The 19,153-nt window shown below is 40.1% G+C and overlaps 1 protein-coding gene across 1 annotated transcript in view; it reads right to left on the bottom strand.

The window, feature by feature from the left end:
- Positions 1-19,153, bottom strand: part of LOC306714835 (dihydropyridine-sensitive L-type skeletal muscle calcium channel subunit alpha-1-like) — a 138,967-nt gene that overhangs the window by 44,244 nt on the left and 75,570 nt on the right. The window contains exons 28-32 of the mRNA XM_079184982.1: positions 13,835-13,918; positions 9,795-9,842; positions 8,388-8,414; positions 8,171-8,296; positions 8,020-8,085 (exon numbers count right to left, since the gene is read on the bottom strand). Of these exons, the coding sequence (XP_079041108.1) occupies positions 8,020-8,085; positions 8,171-8,296; positions 8,388-8,414; positions 9,795-9,842; positions 13,835-13,918 (351 nt within the window). The remainder of the gene's footprint in view (positions 1-8,019; positions 8,086-8,170; positions 8,297-8,387; positions 8,415-9,794; positions 9,843-13,834; positions 13,919-19,153) is intronic.

The following is a 19,153-nucleotide window of genomic DNA, read 5'->3' as shown; positions in this document are numbered from 1 at the left end:
AGCTCCCCCTCCCCTCCCCACGAGGCTGCCAGTGTAATGCTGCGTTCACACCAAACGCGTTTCGCGCCGCATTAATCGCGTCATTCGCGCCGCCGGTCTCGCCGGGGACTAGTTGTGTTCATTCGCGTGATTCGCGCTGGACTCGCCGGAGAGGGGGCGCGGCTTATCGCCCTGAAAGCCGTTCAACTGTCCGCCATCAACTGTGGAAATAATCACCTCTATTTCTGCTTAGTACGTGTTGTGGAAGTTCCATATATCACAGGAAACTAAACGCCGTCATGTCTGGGTTCATAACATAGTCCGGAGGAGCTCCGTGGATTTTATCGAACTGTATTCACTGTGTCTAGCAAGCTACACGTCGGCTGTTTACTACAGCTGTATGAACACAAAATAAACTGATTTGGCTGTGATTTAACAGTAATAAACTGACAAAAAGGGACTCCGAAATAACGTGCTTGTTTTCTCAATGGAGCTTGGATCAATCGGTGCTAGGCTATGCTAACATTGTAGCAGTGCCATCAACGCTCACAATAACGTCATCTAGACGTAAATACGGCAGCGTCTTTTTCATTGTTTGTACCATATGGTTTACACACACACATGTATACACAGTTTGGTCCGGTCTCTACTGATATGAGGGATCGTAGAGCTCTGGGTGAACACAGATGGCTACAGTATTTATTTCCTGATTCAACAACGCTGGCAGCCGAGGGGAGGGGGGAGCTGCGCTCATGCGATTGGTTGAAAATGAGGCTGACATCTGATTGGCTACAGATAGGTCCATGTTGAAAAAAACGCATTTGCAAATCCAGCCACGTCAGGGGTGTCTCAAAAATCCACAAATAAATGCAGTGTGATCCACAAACGAATACATACAAATTCACAAACAAATTGAAAAATCCACACACAAATACATACAAATGCAGAAATATATTTCTGATTTTTTTTTAACATTTATATAAATTGTAATTTATTTCTGTGTGCATTGGAATGTATTTGTAAATCGTTCTGCGTGCATTTGTGAGTCAAATTTATTTGTAAATCGTTCTGCGTGCATTTGTGAGTCAAATTTATTTGTAAATCCTTCTGTGTGCATTTGTAAATCGAATATATTTGTGAATTGTTCTGTGCGCATTTGTGAATCTTTCTGTGTGCATTTGCAATTATTGAGACTGATGTGACCCCATAGTAGTGTTTCTGCTATGACAATATCTACAAGCATTCAACTTTGGCATGTCACTGCATAAATATGGAGGACCACCCTAAAGACTGTAATTGGTTCTGCTATGCTTTTTTTCTATAATTCCTTCCACCTAGGTTTAGCAACAAAACCTGGAAGATTGTCTTCAGTATCTATTTGAGCATGCTTATACATGTAAACAAAACCTCATATTTAATAAAAAAAAGACAAATATTTTTTGAATTTACACTTACAAATAATTCTGATGACATTTTTCTCTTCATAAAATATGAGTTTAGAAAGTGGGAGGGCAAGAGAAATGTACTGATTGCTAACAATGTCAAGAATAGACAAAACTGCTGCATTTTACTACAGCAGGGGTCACTATTAGGCGGATCCGAACCCAGACGCCATTGTATCCGGACTCAGGACCTAAAACTGATTTTATTTTGACAGAGCGCTTCTATTTTAACCGGCGCAGCTTTTTCAGCCTTTACGGAACTTGTTCAGCGGTGCAAGAAACACACCGACCAATGCGTTGTAAATCTCATCATGTGATGCAGCTCAGCCAATCAAATATGGGTATTCTGACAAGTTTCCTGACTCGAGTGAGATTTACACACACGGGGGAGAGACAAGGAAAGAGAATGAAGAGTAGGATAATTATTATGTGAATCAGAGAAGTTATTTCACATGACGTTCTCCAAAAAGAGAAAAGTGGAGTACCAGAGTCTCCAGAGCCATTAATTAACAGACTCTTATAGGTTAATTCTTCACACGGGCAGTTTAAAACCAGTGTGTCTCATATGTTCAGACACCGTGATGATTATTAACCCTTTGATACACAACATGGGTCAAAAGTGACCCGACTGAGTTTTAATTGTAAATATCTTTGCAATAAATTTATTTCATCATTCAGAATTCCAGGAATTCCTCAATTAACTAGTTTTTGATCATCACACATTCTTATTTTCATTTGTCCTTTCGTACTTTTTGAATAAAAAACATTTTTGTATCACTACCCTTCTAAGGCACAACATGGGTCCAAAATGACCCGTATTCATTTTATATGTTATTTCATCCATGGCTGTGTTTCTTTGCTATATCTTTTAAAATCTATTAATTTAATCATTTAATATTACAAAGTATTCATTAAAATATCTTGTTTTTGATTACCATAAATCATTATTTTCATTTTCTCTGTCTTAATTTTTGAACTAAAACAGTTTTTGTATTACATCAAGTTTACACACATGGGTCAAAAATGACCCATGTAAGCAAGTGTGAATTTGATATGAACCTTTGATTTGTAAATGTTTGCAGTTAGGAACATGTTTACTGTGAACAACTTTTCACATGCCACACAGAACTACTTGTCAGAACTCAACGGGCTGCTTTTGCACATCGGATTCTTGTAAGTCTTATTTTACAATTGTTTTACCTAAGGAAATATTTGGTATCTTGTGAAAATATAACTACACATAATATTTGAACATCACTTCACCTTGACATCCATTACTGGTGGGAAAGAGAAATATGTCCAATATCATTAGCTAGCTGTTAACATATTCTATTCTAGCTAGCTTATGTTATTTAGGTCACTTCTAGCTAACGATAGCTAGGTCAACATGACATTCTATTCTAGCTAGCTAAGGTTAGCTAATGTCAGCTAGGTCAACAAAATAAAACTTGAAATAGAACAGTATACTGTATACTGTATATTTGATCAACTGATAGTTGAAAATATCATTTGGATTTTCTTTATCCACATTGTTAGTATGGCTTGTCGCAGTCATGCCAAATTTACAGCTGAAATGGTCGTAGAGATGCTACTTAAAGAACAGGATGAGGAAGATGAAGCAATTCTTGATCCTGATTCTGAGTCTGACATCTCTGATGCTGATGACCTAGACTATGCCACAGGGTCAAGCTGGAGTTGTGGGCGTGTCTAGAAATCCAGCTCTTCTAGATGAAGAAGACTCCTTGGATGAGATCGAAGACTCGCCTGATGAGTCCTCTGAAGAGGAAACTCAGACCCAGGCCAATAGACTGAGAAAAAGTGGTCTTACTGGAATGAGCATCCCCCCACTCAGGGCAGAGCAAGAAGCCACAAGATCCTGAGGAGCTGCCCAGGACCTGCATCTGGTTCAACAACCATTTCACCAAAAGATGCCTGGGATTTGTTTATCAGTGACAACATCATTGAGGAGGTTCTGAAATGCACCAAATTAGAGGGACGAAGAGCAGCAGCAGCAAAAAAGAAAGAGTGGAGATGCGTTGACATAGTAGAATTCATGGCCGTTATTGGTTTGACTCTCCTTACCGGGGTGGACAAGAGCTGGGATGTGGCCCTGCAGGAGCTGTTTCTGGATCCACTGCAAAATCCAATGTAAAAGGCCACCATGGGGTTCCATAGATATGAGGATATCTGCCGCCTCATACGGTTTGATGAAAAGAGGACCAGGGCTTTTCTTCACCAGTATCGCTTTGGCTGAGAAGCTCCTTGAAAAGAACCTAACCATTGTGGGGACTGTTCACCAGAACAAGCCAAACATACCGCCTCGCCTGTCATGAAGCCATCCAAATCGAGGGAGAAGCATAGCTCCGAATTTGGATTCAGTGGCAACATGACCATGGTGAGCTATGTGCCGAAAAAGGGGAAGGCTGTTGTCTTCCTGAGCACCATGCATGACGACAGAGCAGTGGATGACAACAGTGTGAAGAAGAAACCAGAAGTGATCCAGTACAAAATCAGAAGTGGACACAATAGATCAGATGGTTCGCACCTACACATGCAAGCGGAGAACACGGAGGTGGCCCATGGTGCTCTGGCACAATGTGCTGGATGTTGCCACCCTCAATGCCTACACCAACTTCACTGCACAACACCCTGATTACATGGGTGGTGTGACCAATGCACGGCGCCATATGAAGAGGCGCATGGAGGTCACGCCCCACCTCCAAACGCATATTATAGAGGCGATGGGAAGATGTGGGTTAAAAAAGATAAACGCTGCCTCCACCCAGCCACATAAGGACATCAGACAGGAGGGCCAAGTGAAGAGGAAGAGGTGCAAGTTCTGCCCAGCAGTCAAAGACCGAAAAGCCAGCAGCTGGTGTTCAAAGTGCCAAAGTAAACATTTCAAATATTAAATGTGTATTTCTTTGGTCCAAATCACTGCTAAAATGATATTCTTTAACAAAATCATTATTATAATGTGTCTTTTTTTAATTTGTATCACACTTACACACATGGGTCATTTTTGACCCATGTGTGTAAACTTGATGTAAAAATACAAAAAATATTTTAGTTCATGAATTAAGAAAGGAAAAATTCAAATAAAGATTTGTGGTAATCAAAAACAAGATATTAAATGATGAAATATATTGATTTCCAAAGATATAGCAAAGAAACCCTCATGACCCTAACATTGTAGGTCAATACGGGTCATTTTTTACCTATGTTGTGCCTTAGAAGGGGTTTGCATAGCTTGTGTATCAAAGGGTTAAAAGCGGTAATGTGAAGCGCCACTACCAGACAAAGCACAACTCTTTTGAGCAAACGTACCCACTCACATCTGAAATGAAGACACAGAAAATAAACCTCAGAGCCCAATATGATCAGAATCCTAACACATGAATTCACTGTTCAATGATGTTAAAAGAGAGGAATAGAGCTGAAACAAGTGGTTTAATAACAACAAATAAAGTCCATGCACACTAATTTCGCTTGTTAGAAGATGAGAAAAATATAATATAGCTTTTTTGATTGACATCACTTCCCACCTGAATGGATTGAATTTAAATCTGTAGGGCAATTCAGTGAAGTACTTCACTTTAAGATGCACATTTTTCAAAAGCTTTCTGTTATGTCAGTTATTCTTAAATGCAGCCTTGAAATGAGAACATTTATTAATGTATTTCTATGTATTATTTATAATCCATCCAGCTCAATTTGAAAAATGAGAATAATAATTGTTAAAATATAATTCATGTACTTTTTTTATTTGATTTGACAGTTGTTGACGACACAGAGACGTAGTTACTACTACTAAGCTTCTTGAATATGGCACTAAATATAGTAAGTTAGATAGTATTGTAATGTTACGGACCTTTGCCTGAGGAGATTTTCTCAATCTGGACCTTTTGGAATTTTAATTGAATACCCCTGTACTACAGGATAGTATTAAAACCATCTCCAGCGGTAATAATGTTTGGAAATGCTCAACTAAGTGATTTGAGCGTTTCAAGCTGACACAGCAGTGAATGTTATTTAGGTCCTCTATGTCCTGTATTTTCTCTGCATACCATTTGGGGATTTTGATGTCCAGATTTACAACAATAACAACAGATTTCAAATTACATTTGTGTGGATCTCAAAGAGAAGCTATTCATTCTTTTCGATGATGATAATTAGCTCACCATCACTTGTACTGTTCAAACTCACAAAGACTCTCTCAAAGCCCTCTCCTGGATTCTATGCAAAATACTTTCTTCCAATCATGAGCATGCATTCACCCCCCTGAAAATTAGCATAATCGTATCGGCCAATTAGGATTTGCATACCTGAATACATGCTTACCCCACAGTACATGAGGCAGCACACATTGCTGCCGGGACTTCCCACTTTTGATGACCACTATGGTGGGACAAATGCTACAGCTGCCCGCTTCCATCCAAGCCTATGTCTATGCCATTGTTTTTACTGCCCAGCTCTTCTAGCTCCATCTCAGGCGGCTTTCATTTTGTTCCCTCCACCAGACATCTGGCAGTGTGTCTGGTACATGGTTGTACTGAGACATCTTACCCTGGCATACCCCCCTTCGAGGAGGGCCTCGCGGCCAACCTGCTTCGTACCATGGGCCAAATGAATAATCTGATTCAGGGAGTTGCCGTGCGATGTCTCTAGCCACTGTAGGTTCTTGCCACGTGTGGCTGGGACTCACTGCTCTTCCGAGGAAGGACCAGGATGATCTTCTCTTTAAACACATGGATGAGGGGAAATCACAGCTCAGCCTCTACCTGGCACTTGCATACCCTTAGAGGAAATACGAGATGAAGCGTAACAACGCAACGGTGAGGAGGAGGGAGTGTGGGCAGGATAGAGCTCCTATAACTCTGGCCACATCCACTTCTCGGGCTGCCTCGGCAGAGGCAAACCCGCACCACCCTCCTAATGACCGAGGTGAACGTGTGCAACTGGGTGCTGAGAGCTCCTGCTTTGAGCAAAATAATATGGAAAGAAGAAATGGGTGTCAATGGGAGGGAATATGTCTGAAAAGCCCAGATCACCCGGCTAACACAAAGAGCCATGACAATTATGGGAGTCAGACAGCATGCTGTCTCTCCATGCTCCATGCTGTCTTTGATGAAACTATCATCAGACAGGCCCAGAAGATTATCTCAGACCCCACTCATGTCCTCTACCCTGAATATCAGCTTCTTCCCTCAGGCAGACGCTTCAGAGTCCCACAGTGCAGCTCAACCGCTTTAAGAACTCCTTTGTCCCCTTGTCCATCAAAGCCCTAAATGGCAAGCTAGCCAGAGCTTAACCCCTGTAACACCGATTTTTTTAATTCATTTTTGTATTTTAATTATCTTAACTATACACTACAGGTGTGTTGTACAGGTGTGAAATGTATTTGTTGGCTGGTGGTAGTCTTTTGCATGTACAGTAGGTACTGTGTGTGCGGGTATGTGGACTGCCGACAGTCTGTGTATGTAATGTATGTATGCAATATGTTACTTGTATTGTTTTAACAGCAGACACTGTGTGTATGTTTCCAAGACAAATTTCCTTCGGGACAATAAAGTCTATCTTATCTTATCGTGAACCGGTCCTTGCTCGAGGATTTGGTGAAGGGTCAGTTTGAACCTCTGGAGCACTCCTCTATGATGACTTTCTCATTCAAGACAGCTTCGCTGCTTGCACTGAACTCAATCTCAGTGTGATAACTAACCGCCCTGTCGGTGAACTCATTTGCATGCTGCTGTGTGGTGACCGCAATAGGCTACCCTCAGGCCAAATCCCTCTTTTTAAGGAGAATTTAAGGAGTTATTTTAGGTCAAGGGTTATACAGCTGGCTGATTTTTGTTTTCCACCCCATGCGGGACAGAGGGAAGAAAAGTTACATTGGCTTTGCCCAGTTTGAGCTTTGGCATGTTATGTTGAACACACAGCCCCCATCAGACACACTGAGTTGTTCAGTGCTTCGGGGAGGGTGTGGCCGTTGGGATTCCTATCCAAGAAATTTCTGGGGGGATGGCTTAGTCAGTACATCTCCCAAACCCGTTGGCAAGCGGGAAGCGACCAACCCAGTTTTTTTACACGCAGTGTGGCAGTGTCAGTGGCCTTGTTAAGTGCACCGAGTGTCAAGGACATATATAGCAGCATCGTGGTTGGCGCCCTATCTGTTCATCCTTTACAGGGTCAGTACTTGCTGGAACAACACAGGACTGGTGAAAAGGGTAGGGTGTTTGTTGGTTGTCACAGCAGTCAACAGACAGTGGTGTGCGCTGCCTTCTATACTGTGGAATCCGTACATATTTGGTTAGGCACGTCCGGATTGACACTTATGCTAATTGTTTTAGGGCAAATGCGTGCTCGTGATTGGATGAGAATAGTACTTATATAAGTCCAGTATAAGCTCCGTCTGTGCTTATAGAACTAGGGCTGCAATATCATCACCTTTGTTTCAAACAATAGCAAACTGCAATCAAATACATACAGTATGTCATAGGTGTCTGGTTACTAATCCACACCATCCAACCAATCAGAATTGAAAATACTCAGTGGCCATAATATAATTAACAATAATGGGTGGTGCGTGTGTGTGTACCTGCATTCCAACCACAGCATATATAAAGAACAGCATGAGAATAAGCAGGGCCACATAGGGAAGAGCCTGCAACACAATGAACAATGGCACTGTCAGAGAGACATGTTAATGCTAAACCACAGGCTATATTTTGCTGAGAGATGGTACTGACCTGAAGGGACTTGATAAAGGTCCACAGAAGATTCCGTATCCCCTCAGAGCGATTCAAAAGTTTCACGAGACGCATGACACGAAACAGTCTGAAGAATGTTACTGACACGCTCATGTTCTCAGAAGACTTTTCAGAGAAACATAGAGAACAAATTATACATAGTGCCAACTCCGAAATTCCACAAAACTTGAATTCAAGAAAAATTAAAGCAACTCACCGCAATTGCTTGCATGGGATCCACTGCCTGCAGAAACAAATATGTTTTTTTCTACTGCTGCCTTCTGACAAATGGCTTTCACAAACACACTTTTTGGTTCGTACTCCCAAACTGTTCTTTTGCTCACATTTCAAACTTTAGTATCAATGCATCTGATCACTTCATAAAGGAAACTTTTGCATGAGAGGCAGAGCAATGTTTTTGTCTGAGCTTGTTCAAACAACAGAAGATATTCAACATGCATGTATTATTGGTGCTGAGCCAAAACTAGAAAGAATTAGCTCCCGTCAATTAAAGGATAACAGTGTAATTCATGCACAATACAAGCGTATAAATTGTCAGGGATAACACAACAAAGTCCAGGACATCATGGTCCCTGATGGATATTTTTATCAACAGTTTTAAATCTTGACACTCATTTCCCAAAGCAGTACTTAAAAGCAAAGGCACTTGCACACAGTTTTGAGCTTCTTAACATCAGCTGTCTACTTGTGCACAGAATGAAGTCTCTCTCCCTCTGTGTGCATTGTTATCAGAGCTTCTCCTTGATTTGTTCACATAGCTGGCCAGCCGTGAGCCTTTAAGTGCATTTTATTGCATGTGAGCATGCCCCACTGGATAGCGCACGACCACCGCTCTTCACTGCTCTCATACAGCAATTACGGCGGATAACGCCGTCCAAACCAACAGCGTCTCCTCTGGTTCCCCGCAGTGTAAACTCTGATAGCTCTTTCAGCACCGTTAGCTGTCATGTCTCGTCCTGTCTCCTATGTTATGTTTTCCTTATTTTATCAATTTCCTGTTTTCTTTTGTTTCAAAAGACGTTTTTGAAACGTGTTGTGCGTCTTGCGTGTTTTTCCACCACTGTGATTGTCTTCCCCGCCCCTGATTGATCCCACCTGTGTCTAATCACCTCCCCAGTGAATTTAAACTCTGTATTTCCGCCTCCAGCGATTTCATAGTGTTATGTTCCTGGTTGTTGATATCTCCGCCTGTTTTTCCTCGACCCTGTTTTTGCCTGATCCCTGCCTGATTTGTTTGTCTGTTCTGACTGCCTACCCATGTATCGAACTTCTGCTGACAAGTAAAGAATTTTTTACTTACATTTTATCCTGTGTTCTGGTCATGCAATTGAGTCCTTATTTTCCCTGTTGTTCACCAGTCGTAACAGTTAGCTACAAGCAGCTGACTCAGGGGTCACCATGTTGAGAGGCCATCGATATGATCCCAGTCTCGTATTATGCACTATTAAGAAGGCTAGTAAAATGTATTTACTGATTGTCTTAGCCTTACCATGCTTTTGGGAAAGGGGCCCTGGCTTTTAAACACCATTGTCAGTATAACACTTGTTCAGACAAATTCATGCAATGTGAATTTCATGCAAAACTGAAGCAATTGAATAGTTACAGTGCAGCCATGGAGACAGTAGAGTCCTCCAGAGGAGGCAAGTGCTGCCTGTTGGAGGGAAACACAAATTGGAGAAGTGATGTCAGTGAGTAAAGAAGGAGAGCTTTCAGCTAAAGGTGTGCCTGTGGCAAAAATAAGTGACAGTGGGAGATGATGGCATGAACATGGAAAGCAGAGAAGAAAAACATTAACGTCAGCATTCCTAAAAAAATATGGACACATATGCACCATATACCACATGTATTATCAATATTTACTGTATGCATTCTGAAGACTGCCAAATAACAATAACAGGAGCAATTCAACTATTTTCATTTCAATTATACTACATTACGAATTACCAACACTGCATAAAGTGCTGCTCAGAATTTGTAAATATGTCCTGGATATGGATGCAAAGAAGATCAACTGTCTTGAGAGACCTCCGGAGTGTGGTGAGTGGAAGAGTAGAACGCTAGTTATTGTGTTGTTGAGCAAAACTCTTGCTCAATTCAGTCATGTTTTGTTTTGTTTTGTTTCAATTTGTGAAATTTTTTTTACCCAGAAACATAATTGAGAGTGCAGTTTAGTTGTATGGTTAGTACTTTTGTCTGGTCAGTCAGGTATATGAACATAAGTTCGATGGCATGGACTGCATGAGAGTCTATTTTCAGGCTAATCACACCGATATATATATATATATATATATATATCAGTGGCGGGCCGTCAGGGCCTGCAAAGCCTTCTCTGCTGGCCTAAACAGAATCACAAAGTTATAGCTATTTTATAATTTAATATTTTTTCTTCAAACATTTAATTTTTTCTTATATGTATTATAATTTATAAAAATATTTTTCCCATTATCTTATTTTCTCATTGCACGGCTACTGTGCTTCTCAGCTGCTCTGCTTCCAGTGCAGCTTGTTTTAAGTAGAGCTTTTATCCAATCAGATTTCACCTCTGTGTCTCTAGTAAGAAGAGAGGCCCCAGCCTGCAGACTCACCCAGTGCTGCCATGTGCAGTTTATATTGAATGGGGACGATATTGTTGATTCAACCAATCAGATCTTTAGTTTGGGATTCATGGCCCCACCAGAGTAGTTTGCAGGCCTAGTTACGTCAGCTCAGAGTCCAGATGCCTCTCTGCCAGCAAGGTGCAGAGTGTGCTGTGATTGGTCAGTGGGCGGGCACGTGACTATGTGCCCGCGAAACATGATTGCTAGCAGAGCTTTGTAGCAGACAGAGTTCAAGTGGAAATATTTGAAAGACATTTTACCTAGCTTTGTTTTTTTAATATGAAATGGCGGAAGGAGGAGAAACGGATTTAGTGGAGGAGTTACTGGGAACGCTTTTCTCAAGAAGGACATTTCTGAACAAACTGGACAGTAAGAAACGACCCCACAGCTAGCAGCCCTGACCAGCCAGGAAAAGGATTTGTAGAAGCGTTGCACATGTTATGGCTGTGAATGTGTTTCATTTTAACTGAGCGTCGGTACTTTAGGAGAGACTCGAGTGGATCTACAACTCACAACCGCGGCCCGCCCTTCGCCGGTCCACGGCCGAAGACGACCACCGAACACGGTCGAAGGCGACCACCGAACTGCGGCGGAAAACGGACCACCGACCGGCCGCGGAAGACGGACAAGCGACCGGCCGGCAGCGGAAGACAACCGAACGACGACGACCGAACAGCGGCGGACCACGGACAACCGACCGGCGGCGGATCCGGTTGGACTTCTTACTGGAACTGATGTACTGGGATTAAACTCTTTGTCAGCATAGACAGCATTTGGTAAGTGAACTTCGTTTGTTTACCTCTACTGTTCATTTGTCTATCGTGGCGTTTTTATGAATAGTATTTGAATGGCTCGTGCTCGTGTGGTGGAATGCGTGGATCCGCTGCAGGTCTGCTGGATTGATTTGTTGCTTTGTTGTCATATGAATATAAGCGACTGCTCTTGTGAGTTTGTCATTGTGTTACATTGATTTGGACTGTATTGTCCGTTTTGGACGCAGCGTCCCGTCATGCTCGTATTCATGTATCTGCACATTTTATTTCATTTGTCAAATGTTGCAGTGTTATGTGAATATGCGGCTTTTACACGAAACAAATAATAACCCCCGTAGCTGTGACGTCATAATGAGGTTATTAGAAGTGGAGAACAGCACTGAAGGCCCAGGTATAAAATCCACGGCCCGCCACTGATATATATATATATTTGCACTTGTCAACATCATGTCAGGATTATAGCAATTGAATTTGATGTAGCCTACAATATATAAATATAAAACATAATTGAAATGTCAATGACGAATGTGGTTAGTACTGAAGAACTACATAAACTGTGAATGGCAGAAGGTTTGATTGTCTGATTTATCTGATCGTCAAATATAACTACTACTTAAGTTGAGTCCTGCCATGGTTTTAGATTATTCCAGCTGTGAAAGACCTCCGTAAAGGCTACACTGACTAGGTCTACATGCACACTCATATTCCACTATTATTCCGAATATGAAAATATTCGGAATTTGATATGGCTCATGTAAACATCATATTCCATTTTGATATTCTCAAGTAGACCTTTTTCCAATTGGATCATTTTCTAATTAAGACATGTGATATGTGTATTAATAAATATATTTCGTTGTCATTGGCTTCATCCCCACGGTGCCCTTGTGCCCTCCACAGCCCCCTTACATCTGCACTTGCTACACATAACAGCCGCTGAGAAATCATAGTTCTGCTCCCATTCTTTCTTAAATTTGATCAAATTTTTGGACAGCACGGACGGATAGCCAACTTCAAAGATTTCCTAAGTCATAAACCTACAACAACCGTGCCCCAGCCGTGTGCAACACTTTCTAGTGTCTCCTGGAAACAGTTTCCGTTGTGTAGTGTGCTACTTGCAGCACATTTCTGTATTTGCTTGCGTTTTCTGTATTTGCAGGGTTTTCTTAATTTGCAGTGTTAAGCCTTGGATTCTTTAATATCTGTAGCAAATTAAACAGCTACCCAATAATCAAGATATTTTGCTCAAAACTAAAATGTGTCAAGTCATGGTAGCATTCAATGAAAAGTGCAAAGAAGTATAAGATTGTTTGTGAGATACTTAACTATTGATACAATCTGCCCTAACACTAGAGCTTAAACACTAATGTGATCCATGTATAAACTATGTATTATATTGTTGTATAAATATTGGTTTTAGTTTTCTTAATTTTATACTATTTGCTATAACATTAATTACTGTAGCACTAAAAGAAAGCATAACTCCAAAAAGGCACAAACATTGTACTTTGTTTTATAGTATGGTATCCATACATCCATTACAATTCTTGTGGCATACTGTTTTATAATTTGAGGTGTGCAGTATTAAATTTGTGAAATGGAATTTTAAGATTTACATCACTTCATTTTTTTATTTTGAGTTCAGATATGTTGTGTCATATATCAGTGAGCTAAAGTTGTTCTGTTGTTGTTGGTTCAGTTAGCTACAGTTAGCTCCACTTAGTAAACAAAATGAGTACTGTCCACTAAAAAAATGGGCTTACATTTTAGTTTTTCTGTCACTGGCCACATTTAGGGAACATTGTAGGAGTAAGTAACAATGGGGACATTTTCTCTCGCTAAATATGTCTTCCTTGCACTTGCGCTCAGCATGAACCACTTAGTTAAAAAGGGGCTAAGTATGTACAGTTTATGTTTAAGATTAGATTAGGTTAAGCTACCAGTAAATTATTGTTCGGTCAATGCAATGCCCCCAAATGTATAATAAGCTAATGTGTTTGTTTAGTATTTATGTTCTGTCAGTTTAAATATGTGAACATATTATCAAAGTGTGTGTTAGGTATGTGTGTAAATAGTAAATGGTACGCTTTTAACACTACATGTCGTTCACCCATTCACACACAGTCCTCGGGAGCAATTTGGGGTTAAGTGTCTTGCCCACTTGCTGAGCCGGGAATCGAAACACCGATCTTCTGAATGAAAGACAACCTGCTCTATCACTTCTGTCACAGTGACAGAAAAAGAACAAAAGAGAGTAAGGTAATGGTACTCACATCAATTTCGCTCAGCATCACGTCCACAACACTTCCAATGACGATGACAAAGTCAAAGACGTTCCAGGGGTCTCCAAAATAACCCTTTGAGAAAAAAACACAAGTGGATGTGGGTCTTAGAATGTCACTCGCCATGATGTCAGTCATCATGATGCATGAGTGCCCACAGGGTAATGCCTATGTTTCCAGAGTCCTTATTGCAGGATATTGGTATATTTTTGCAGTTCAAATTGTAAAACAGGGAGATGGAAGTTTCAAATGCAGTTTGAAAGGTTAATAATTGAGAAGATATCAATGTCCAAAAGTCCAAAGTAAAGAAAACTGTCTTGCCCACAAATTTGAAGGTGTAGCTAAGGAGTATAAGGAGTATATAGCACTGTGCGAAATAGGAGAATGATTTCCACCCAGGGAAACATGAATTGAACATTTCACCTTGGGATGAAACATTGCTGATAGCATACGATCTTTGACAGGTCTCCTTAATGTGTTATATAAAGAGGATATTGAGCTTGAAACACAGGACACTGGGAACATAGATATGCTCACATATGATCATTGTGTACCCAGAGATGGGCAAAAATAAATCAAAATGTATTTTGATACAAAATACCCCCAAATAAATGTATTACAACAAAATACAAAATACTGGTGCCAGAAAATGTAACAAAATACATGCATTTTGTATTTAAAATATAGGAAATACTTTTTTCTGGATTTTCCCTATATCTCACAATTTGGTATAGCAGAGCTTTCAGGTTTGGGCTATAATGTACACAAAGCTCTGGTGAACCCCACAACAAGGAAGAACAGTCACAGAATGTCAGTGAAACTAAGCAAAGCTATTAAAAGACAACAACTTGATTATGTATATATATATTTTTATTAATGGGACTTAACAGCCCATAAACTTTGTTTTGTATCAACAAGAAAATATTCATCACATATTACATACAAGCTCCCAATCTCCCTCTTCCTATAGCTAGCTACTCGACTGATAAGTTAACTTGCTAAACACTGGCTATGCACTAGCTTAGACAGCATGCTAGCGTCATTAGCATGTTAGCATCGATCGCTAGCTTGATATTATAACCATCACCATGTATATACAATAGGCTATGTAGCCAGACCCAGACATAAAGTATACATCAAGCTAGTTGACATCTGTCACATTCAGATAAAATATTTAACTTGACAGACAATCCGTTGAACTTGAAGATCTGAAGACTGAACTCGTGAACTGTGTTTTGATTCATGGAGAAAGTATTTTGAGTATTTTAAATACAAAATTACTCCACTCTAAAGTATTTTGTTACAAATTACGTTCGATTTTTAATCAGCCCTATCAAATACAAATTACAAAATACTCAAAAGTAATTGAAATACGTATTTCAAATACAAGTAATAGAAATACTGCCCATCTCTGTGTGTACCTCTTTTCTCATAAAAGTGTGTGTAAAGGACTCTTAAGAGGTTATGTGATTATAAGTTACCCAAGTTAATTACTTCCTGCTCGCTTTTATTTTGTAAGTGCCTTTTTACGTTTTGGGTCTTTTATTTTGAAGTCCTTTCGGCCAACCGGAGCAGAGCCATATCTCTCTGAGTATGGTAGCTTGACTTCGCTTCAAACTGAGAACGAAATTTACAGTACAGACTGAACGGAAAAGTGACATGAAATATATTACTCTGCAATATATTTTCATAATTAACGTTTAAGCACCTAGCTGGAACGGGAACAAGGTATTGTGTGTTTATTGTGTTTTATTGTATTACTGTTTCAACTAGATGCTAATGTTAGCTTAACGGGTATAGCTAAATGACTCAGCTGTAATTTTAAGCTAATACTAGATTTTGGTTTTACATATGCTGTTGATAAGTATACATGAGAAAATGTTTGATTAATGCTCCCATGTATATTTAAATGTAAGCCACTGAATGTTTAAACTCGTAAGAGCTCACTCATGTTTTATCTGTTTCGTAGCTCTTACGGTGTTTTCTGGAGAAACATATATTTCTGTTCATCAAAGGAAGGATGAAAGTTGAACAAGAATAAAGGCCTCTGGAAATATCAGTAAGCTTCACCATTGTCCGGCTGGGGTCCGCTACAGTGTGCATCCGAATTATTGTCAACTAAGCAATTTCCAGGCACTCCATTATGAAAGCAAATATTATTCTTAACTATACTCCTCACAAGTTACTGACCTTAATGCAGTTTGTATCACTTGACGCAGAAAAGCACCATGAAATAGAATAGAGTACATGGTATGTAGATTGATGCACATAATGCGAAACCAAAGTTCACTGGTGCCCAGAAAGTTTTAGTTGTAGGCCTTTGGCAACATTTGCTGAGGTTAGCACCACAAGCTGGTTAACGGGTGAGACAGTCATAAGTAAGCCAAATGAAACGCCAGAGCTGGATGACCAGCTACAACAGCAACAGAGAGTTGTGTATGAGACAAGGAGTGAATAGAAATGCATCCTTGACTGCCTCATTCCATACACTGTTGCTAAGATTACCAGTTGTAGTCATATTTCTAAGATTATTTCTGTTATTATTACTGCTAATACTATTATCTTTCCATTATATCCACTACTTTTATTATTATTAGTCCAAATTATATTATAAGTATAGCTGTTGTTGCTCTCTCTCTCTCTCTCTCTCTCTCTCTCTGAACACAAAAATGATATGTTTATAAGTTATACACTGCCTGGCCAAAAAAAAAGTTGCCACCTGGATTTAACTGAACAAATAGGTACGTGCCTAGGTTCAGCAACAGTATGTGCTCAAAGAATGAGGTCAGCTGACTACCTGAATATACTGAATGACTAGGTTATTCCATCAATGGATTTTTTCTTCCCTGATGGCACGGGCATATTCCAAGATGACAATGCCAGGATTCATCGGGCTCAAATTGTGAAAGAGTGGTTCAGGGAGCATGAGACATCATTTTCACACATGGATTGGCCACCACAGAGTCCAGACCTTAACCCCATTGAGAATCTTTGGGATGTGCTGGAGAAGGCTTTGCGCAGCGGTCAGACTCTACCATCATTAATACAAGATCTTGGTGAGAAATTAATGCAACACTGGATGGAAATAAATCTTGTGACATTGCAGAAGCTTATCGAAACAATGCCACAGCGAATGCGTGCCGTAATCAAAGCTAAAGGCGGTCCAACGAAATATTAGAGTGTGTGACCTTTTTTTTTTTGGTGGCGACTTTTTTTTTGGCCAGGCAGTGTATGTGATGTCAACAAAATCCACACTGATTTATATTTTGAAATATATTCATATATTCATATACAAACTGTTGAACCTGCATTTACAAACTGCTTGTCATATGTGTGAACTTCACCGCATTTTTGTTTGGGTTTTTTGAGCGTATCCTGACATCAATCTATTCACAAATGCATTTTTTCTCAACAGAGAATTATCTGTAGCCAATCAGATGTCTCCATTTTCAACCAATCACATGAGCACACCCCGACGAGTGTATACTCAGGTAGGGAATCGGGTGGAAAGCAAAAGGCTGAAACTAGCAAGACAGCTTAGTTTAGGTGGTCCAAACATTTATCTGGTGCACCGAGATAAAAAAGTATTGAAACAATCAAATGTTGGCAGATCATTCTGTAAAGATCCCCAAAAGAATCCAAACCAAGGGATACAGTGACTGAATTGAAGGTTACGTCCACGATGTTGAAGGAATTCACCGGAACACAGTGTTTTAACGTAAATATTAGACAAGTAAATTTGCCATGTAGCTATAATTTACTGACTTAATTAAAGTTGTCATCAGGAATCAATGCCTTGGCTTGCAGTTTCGATGTTACAATTTACTATTTTGTCAAAGGAGATATGACCAGCCTGTATTAGTTTGATTTATAAGATAGCTGGCTAACACTATCAATTGTATGCTAATGCTACCTATGTGTATGTTTACCAGGTGATATTTGTAACTTTGACATGACTGCTATAGTGCTTCCCTCAACTTTGACAGAAACCAAAACGAAAATCAAATATTATACAAAGTATACTAGACTGATTCGGCTGACAAACACACATATTACCTGGCAAACATATAGCTAAGCTACTGTTAGCAAACGTTTGCTAACTCTTGATACAAACAGTGGCAGTAAAAAGTTAACACACTTCGCTCAGCTGGCTATTTTGTCTGAGGAGGCATGATTAACCTGTATTAGTTTGATATATTAGTAATATGATAGCTGGGTGAAGAATCACACTCGCTGTCTCTCTAGATTTAGCGAAGGTTGGCTAACGTTAGCTTAGCTATATGTTTGCTTGCCTTAACATCGTGGATGTAACTTTCAATCCACTTGCTGTATCTCTGTTTGTATTATTTTGGGGATCCTTACAGACTGCCCATGATTAAATGTTTCAACTCTTGTCTTGGGTTTTTCTTTTTTGGGGGGGGGGGGGGCGAGATCATGTGCAGCAGGAACAAGCACTTCAGTTTGTGTGAAGCATATATAATCTGCAAAAACGTTGACTTGTTGTTAGTCCTCTCAAACATCCGTGGGGGAAAAGCTCTGCACATTCAACTGAATTATAATCAGTGTCTGTTCTATAATATACTTAAAAGACTTATGAGAGTTTTTTCATCATGTTTATTTCTTACAACTTGCTCTGGGGGAATGTTGGGTCTTTGTAAATTATAGAATCTGCTCTATACCTGCTCTTTATGAAAAGCATCTTGAGATAACATCTGTTATGATTTGATGCTATATAAATAAATGTAATTGAATTGAAGAGATTGAAGAGACTTTTGTACTGCTACACTCCTAACTCAAGCCTGCTCCTGATCTTGCTGAAGAGTGAGTTCTGTTGTCTGTCATTGTATGTTGTTACTGTTGTGCTGTTGCATGTATAGGAGTCTGGCTTGTTTAGTGCTGTATAGAGGAAAGGGGTGTTGAGGCTGAAGCTACTGGAGGAATCGCAAGGCCGCTGCTGTGTTTACTTCTTTCTGCGCAGGCGCATCAAAAAGTAACTCGATCCGGTCCAAATTCAAAACAGTATTTAATTAAACGATGACAACTGTAAACTGATGATGACAATTACAGTCTATAATACACTATCGATAGTATGCATCTCGAGAGCAGAGACCACGTGCAACTCCACTCACAGTCCTGCAAAGCAAACTACCATGGCCTGCTGCACGCCCTCGCAAACAGTCCTTTTATGTCCTTTGATGGTCGTAAAGTGTCCGAAATCTGTCGTAAAACACAAAGGCCGTCTTCTGGGGTCAGTGATTGGCTTCCAATCGCTCTGACCCCTCCTTCATTGATCCACTGCTCATCTCTGTG

Source organism: Pholis gunnellus (assembly GCF_910591455.1).
Source record: "Pholis gunnellus genome assembly, chromosome: 3".
In the NCBI taxonomy this organism is placed as follows: domain Eukaryota; kingdom Metazoa; phylum Chordata; class Actinopteri; order Perciformes; family Pholidae; genus Pholis; species Pholis gunnellus.
Note: the sequence above shows the minus strand (reverse complement) of the source record. Positions and strands in the feature narration are given on the sequence as shown.